Source organism: Martes martes, assembly GCF_963455335.1.
Source record: "Martes martes genome assembly, chromosome: 4".
Lineage (NCBI taxonomy): Eukaryota > Metazoa > Chordata > Mammalia > Carnivora > Mustelidae > Martes > Martes martes.
The window spans coordinates 130,190,306-130,196,970 of record NC_137891.1 but is presented as its reverse complement, the minus strand read 5'-3'; the positions used below and the strand labels follow the sequence as shown (position 1 = coordinate 130,196,970).

Sequence of the window (6,665 nt, the reverse complement as noted above, 5' to 3'; positions counted from 1 at the left end):
AGATGTGAGGACTGAGCCTTTCAGGTGATGTTTGGTAAAAGTCAAACATTTGAAAGCTATCAATTGGATTTGAATAGACACGTTAGCTATGTTGAATACATATCAGCCTCACGGTCTTCCATTAGAAACTGCGGCCCCTAAGGAGGGTCCTACAGAAGGATCCAGTTAATTTTAAGGTGTTCTCTGTGCTACTGACCAACACTGCTGGACTGGGAACCAGCTTAGACAAGCAAAATGATTTAAAAAAAAAAAAAAAAAGAGGTAAAAATCCAAAGTCGAAGTGAGATGCTTGGGTGAATCTTTCTTTAAGTCTTTAAGTCTTCCAGAAGACATCTTTCAAACATCCTGAAAAATAATAAAAAGGACAGAACGATGTGTAAAATCACTCAGAATAGTAGAAACCGGGCACTGAGAATAAGACAGCATCAGGGTAATAGCAGGAATACAGGAAATGCTAAAAATAATTTTAGCCTTTAGTTACAATCTGTAATATTATCTGCAATATTTTACATATATTTTTATGATGTGTATATATTTTTCATATTTTATAATTTATGCTATATGTATATTAAACTTCACAAAAACTGCAGAAATGAAGGCATACAGCCCATTTAAAGGCAAGTAATCACAGCCATCCTTTTAAACACTCAAAGGGAAATGAATTTGGGAATAGAGTTTGATTCTTCTTGTCTGTGGTGTGTCCCTGTGACCCATTCTCTTTAATTCATCTCCAGGACCCTGGAAAGGAGACATGGGTTTCACCTCCTCAGAGAACTGTGCTTGCAGAGCAGAGAACATGACTTGGGGGTACAAAAGGGGTAGAAGTGGGTGCCTGTGTGCGCGTTGGCCCCATCACATCGGTCTTCTCCAGCTCCTGTCCTCAGGGGCTGGGGGCTAAGCAGCATAGCCTTGAGAATTGACACTGCTGGGTGCAGGTGTATGCAGGGACAGATGAAGGTTTGAGCCTGACCAAAGGGGAGGGAATCTCAGGTGGAGAATCTGTTAAATCCTGCAAACAGAGCAGGCTTAAACTCACCTTCTGCCCCAAAGTCTCTTAGGCCTTCATGCTGTTCAAGGAGGCATCTGCATTTGCACGTTCTCTTTTTCTCTTTGCACTGTAAGCTCTTGGCTCTCTTGGCTTTCCGTGTAATCAGGTTTTACAGTGAGCGTTTGCAGGCCCTGTAGACTGTCTCTCCTAGGCTCTGACTCTCTCCCTCGGGACACTCCTGGGCTGAATTCTTGAGCTGCACCCAACTCCTGCCCGTCTTCACAGCTCCCCGGGCCAGCCTCCTCTCCCACAGACTCTGCCCGCTGCATGGTTTCGACTCCCAGGCTCTCTGGATCCTGCCCTAGCTGTGGGGCCTTCCCTCCTGGGTCTGAAGGTTCTTGTAGAGCCCCCACCTCAGCCTCTGGCCAAGTCCCCGGCACCCCCTCCCTGCTGGGAGCTCTTTCCTCTGCCACCACCTTCTCAGCAGCTGCCGGTTTCCCTAGTAACCCCTCCACTTCGTGCCAAGTTTCCTCGCCAGCAACATCTGACGGGGAGGAGGCTTTATTTGCCTCTGTTTTCCCCTCAGCTGTCTTCAAATCTGCCAACACCTCCCTCTGCTCTGCAGCCATTCCTGCAGCGTCGTCTTCCTGGTGGAGAACTTCCTCAGCCACCAGGGCTCCTCCTTGCCAGCTCCCATCCCCCTCTGTGTCCCCGTTCCTCCTCACTCCTGTCACCGGAGCACACTCTTTATCTGCCTCCTCATCCATAGCTTCTTCACTCGGCTTTTCTGCCATCATGGAATCTTCCTCAGAAACATCTTCTTGGGTCATCGCTGCTCCTTGCTGCCTTTGCAAAAACCCTTCTTCATCCCCCACTTCCAGTCCCAAGAGACCATCTTGATCTTTGGCTGCGCGCTCCTGGGCCTCACCCGTGGCTGTGATCACTGCCTCCGGCGCTTGCCTCTTTCCTGCTTGTTCAGTTTCAGGAGCTTCTAACACATCCTTTCCCTCAGGGCCCCGTCCCTGGTCCTGCCCCAAGGGAGCCCCGTTCTCCCGCTGGAGCAGCTCTGCTCTGCCTTTGTGCTCTGGGTCCCAGGGTTCTCTCAGTCTTTCCCCTTCTTCCTCTTTGCTCAGAGCACTTGTGTTTTCCAGTGACTCTTCATACCCAGGTGCCCCCTCAAACATGGTCCCCCCTCTGTCTCTCAGTGAATCTCCTCCTTGCAGCCCTAGGTCTTCAGTCAACTCCAGCCCCGCGATGGGTGCTTCACCCTCCGCATCACACTCCATTTCATTCTGGGAGACTTGTGTCTCTTCCTCGGGTCTCACTTCCTTCAAGGTTTCCTGCTGTTCCCCTTTAAACTTTTGCTCACCCTGCCCTGCATTTGCCCCTGTCACCTCTTCCCTCTCAGATTCAGTTTCCTCCAGTGGGGATTCTGGCCTCTCAGCTTTCTTCCTTTCTTCTGCTACACCTAATTCCCCGGGTAGCATTTCTTTCCTGTCATCTTCTTTATTAGATTCTGCCTCCGTCCCAACCTCTTCCCTTTCCTCGTCTTCCAGGCTGTTCTCCGAAAGCCCCATCCGGGCTGCCTCAGCCTTCTCCCAAGTTGAGGAGCTCAAGGGTGTCCCTGGTCCCATGGCTGCCTTCCTCTCTTCGGCCGGTTCTTCTCCCCTAAGCATTGCCTCTGCTGAACCACCTTCTCTCTCAGAGGCAGCATCTCCCGGGGCTCCCAGGTCCTCTAGGTCTGCAGATGTTTGCTCTTCCTTAGTCACCACCTCAGGCTTTCCAGACCCTGTTGTGCTCACGGCCTCTGCTCTCTCAGCCTCTCTCTCCTCTGCCTCCCTCAGGGCTTCGGCCTCCTGCAAACACTCTGAATCCAGAGCTGCTGCGTCACTTGCAAGCACTGTTTTCTGGGAGCCCCACTCCCCCTCAGCAGCTGCCTTCTCAGTCTCCAGCACTGTTGGCAACAAGGCTGGCTCTTCAAGAGCCTCATCTTCATTCACACCTCCAGAGGCTCCTGTGGCTTCTATCCCTCTGGGGCTTAACTCCTCTTTATCAAGCCTTTGATCCCCTTCACCTTCTGCCTCAGCCCCACTCGCTCTGCCCTGAGGGAGCTCTCTTTCCTCTGTAAATTGTTCTATTAATGCTGGCTGCTCTGCTGTTGGCTTCCCCTCCCCCAAGGGAACCTCCTCAACCCTTGCTTTTCCCCACGGTGCTGCCTCCCCTTTCTCTTCCGTTGTGTCAGCATCCCCGTGCTGGGGAAGTTCATCTTCCTCCACTGCCTCTTCCTTCTGCAGTGTGTACACGTCTGATACACCTTGGTTGGATTCCGTGTCTGAGCTGAGTGTTGCCCTTTCCTCCAACATGAAATTCCTGTGTGGTGCTGTGAAATAAGGTTAGAAAACATGGTTACTTTAACCAGAGTGCCCACGGAGGAGATATTCTATATAACCATATATGAGACATAGATAATATCAAGAAGCTATTGATCTTATATATTAACCATTTCCTTGATCCTATGATGCCATCGACTGTAACATGCACCATGATTTAATAATGGCTCTTCGTGATGAAAATAAGTGCTATCGGTTTAATGGACACATTGATATTTAAGGAAAACTGAACACCAGAAATGTTGAAAACAAATAATATCTCCATATCTTAGAGTGGTCTCCCCCCTTCTCTCTCTCTCTCTCAATCTCTAATATAACACACACATCGCCTACTTTTATTTGAAATATTAGGACTTGCAGAAAAATTATGGAATAAAAAACCAGTATTTCATCTTCTTAGAAATCACTTTGCCCTAGAGCATCATAATATGTGTGTCCTTGGCTTGTGTTTCTTGTATTCATGTGGGCATTCAGCAACACAATCACAATACAGTGTAGCTGATTATTATCCCCTATATTACTCTCACGTTTTAAAGCTACTATATCTAGATTTAGTCATCAAATAACTTTCTAGCTCAAGGTAAGGCTTTTTACTAAAGACACCAATTTGTATTATAGGTCAGGATACCTCCCTGCCTACATTCAGAAACTGTTTTGCCTTTGGCAAAACAGGATCACAGAACAAGACAGGACTTTGTAGTCTGGGACAAATTTCAACATAAATAACCTTCTTGAAGTATTTCATAAGTTCTCATCTATAATTCCCTGGCAAATCTGGCTGTACTAACTATCATACTTCAATAAATCTAAGTTCAATATGTTTCTTAAAGGCTTCAAATGCGTTTCTTGTTATTTAAAAAATACATGCGTTTCTGTTGAAATGACCCATGCAAAATTAATAAAAGGATGTCATGCCAAATACCCAAAGCATTTACATTTTCTGACTGCAAAATAATACTTAGGGAGATAGGAAATTCTAAAATGGTCTTCTTAATAATTTTGCTATCACTCTAATCTTTCTCACTTATAGAAGACACTAGACCAGATGCTAGAAGTTATCATACCCATGTGTCAACCTCTAAATTATGTAAACTTAGAAAGTAAGCAAATGTGTCTTCCTCGTATTTTTTTATTGCTTGTCTTTTTGGCCAGCCATCTAACCCCCACACCCCACCTGATTACCAAGGATCTACCAGAAACCTAAAGCCCTGTTCTTATTCATCACTTCATCCCTGTTCTGATACTCCATCCAGGACTATCTGATCATTCCATTTCCCCTCCTAACACAAAACACAACTGCTCTTTGTTGCATTCTCTTGGCCTTTTGCCAGCTAGCACAATAAACCATTTTGAAGTAAGGTGGTAATAGCTGATACTACATTTCCCTCAAAAAGTATATTTGGAAGGTAACTTTTGGTGACTTCTTTCAAAGAAGTAACAGAAATTTCAGGTCTACCAATAGGATAGTGGTGACTTTAATAGGTGGTCCTCAGCACATCACAGCAGTTACTTACTAAATTGTGGCTATGAGTTGCTAGAGGGAAATATGGAGCCAAATGTTCATTCAGAGAACATGTAGCCAACTCACTTGAAAGAATTTTATTTCATTTTTCATATTTCACTTCACCCATCCATTGTATCTCATTATGATTATTAGATTTAAAACAAAATTAAATTAAAACAATGTGTGTCAAGTCTCTTTAATAGTATATCTGTTGCTATTCAAATTCTCACATGAAAGTATATTAAAAAGTCAGTTATGAAAAACATTTAAATAAAGTCCTCTGTTTTATAAACTGGTCTTTAAATTTATGGATTAAAGAACATTAAGGAAAACGGGAATAAAACTGCCTAGCCACCATATAATAATATACTATGCCTAAATTCTAGGAGAGAAAGGGCTAATGGCATCCAGCTGAGCTATTATATGAACATGCACACCATAGGGAAGTCAGACATGACATTCCTGAAGTAAGAGAGAAAGAGTAACTGAAATCCTTCTAAGAAGTATGAGTATGAAACATGACATGGTTTTTGACAGCAACCTCATGGGCTTTTGGGGAAAAAAAAAAGAATATAAGACAGAGAGTGATATTCACAAATGGAGATAATTTAATTTTATGAAATGAATATGTACTTAGGGGTCAGACAGAACTGGATAAGAATGCCAGCTCTGCCACTTACTATCCATATGCACTTGGAAAACAAGTTCAACAAACATTTCTCTAAGCCTTCATTCTTCTATCCAAAAAATGAGAGCAGAAATGCTTGACTCAAAGAATCCTTGTCATAGTTAACCATAAAATGCTTTGCAGGGTTTCTGACACACAGAAAGCCCTATGAGGTCTTCCTTCCATACTTCCCTTCCTGCTTATGATAAATTATATTTTCTTGTTTGAATCAGATTTGATCAATAACAACTACAGTGCCTGCATTGCAGAATGTTTGGGAGGTATACCAGATCTCCTCTAGTGGAATGCTCATCATACAAGATTTGGATTCCCTAAGCAGTTAGGGTCCTCCTCCTGTAACTCATCTACTTCATGTTCAAGTGCCACCTGGCCCACTCCACATTCCCCAAAGGTAACTGGAGCTCAGGGAACCAGTGTGAGTGCAAATATTCTGGCTACTATTTGTTGTGAGTAGTAAAGTCCTTTTTCTCTGACCCAAGAGTCTTGTGTCTTCTGCTCACATCATGAAACTGTGGCTGGCAAACTTGTTTGCTTGAAAATAGAGTAAAATCTCAAACACCTCATAGTGCTTAATGACTGTCTTTAAAAATTAGAGGTGGGGATACTGTGACCATATGATAAATAAAATGAATAACGCTATCCCCCCCCCATATACACATACATATATTCAAATCAGTGCAGTTTTTAAAAGTCCTCTACTAGATACGGGGAAACCTGATTTCAAGGACACAGGGTGTTTGACCCAATGGGTATGAGTCATGGTCTGTTGAATCACTCTAATTGGCAATCTTGCAGCTGGAATACTCATCACCAAGAGCCAGGTCATATGCTGATTTTCCCTAATTTAAAAAAATAAGGAGTTCGAATAAACCACTGTGAAATGTACTTTGGCCCGCTCTGTCTCCAGTGCGCCAGCTGGGCAAATCCTCCTACCTAGTCACCTAACAGGGAGGCTGACTACGAAAATAAGACTGATCTGAAAAACCCTACCAATATTTCTTTTATACTTTAAAGTCCTTTTTTTCCCTCCAATCTAGGCACTAATGTATTCAAAAAAGAACAAGAACATTCATATCTGATGTCAGCTTTAAAGCT

General features: G+C 43.9%; 1 protein-coding gene across 1 annotated transcript in view; it reads right to left on the bottom strand.

The window, feature by feature from the left end:
- Positions 1-258: 258 nt before the first annotated feature.
- ERICH3 (glutamate rich 3) overlaps positions 259-6,665 on the bottom strand; it is a gene marked incomplete at its 5' end in the record, with an annotated part of 95,903 nt that continues 89,496 nt past the window's right edge. The window contains 2 exon segments of the mRNA XM_080801687.1: positions 259-345; positions 1,037-3,368. Of these exon segments, the coding sequence (XP_080657813.1) occupies positions 1,072-3,368 (2,297 nt within the window). The 3' untranslated portion in view covers positions 259-345; positions 1,037-1,071.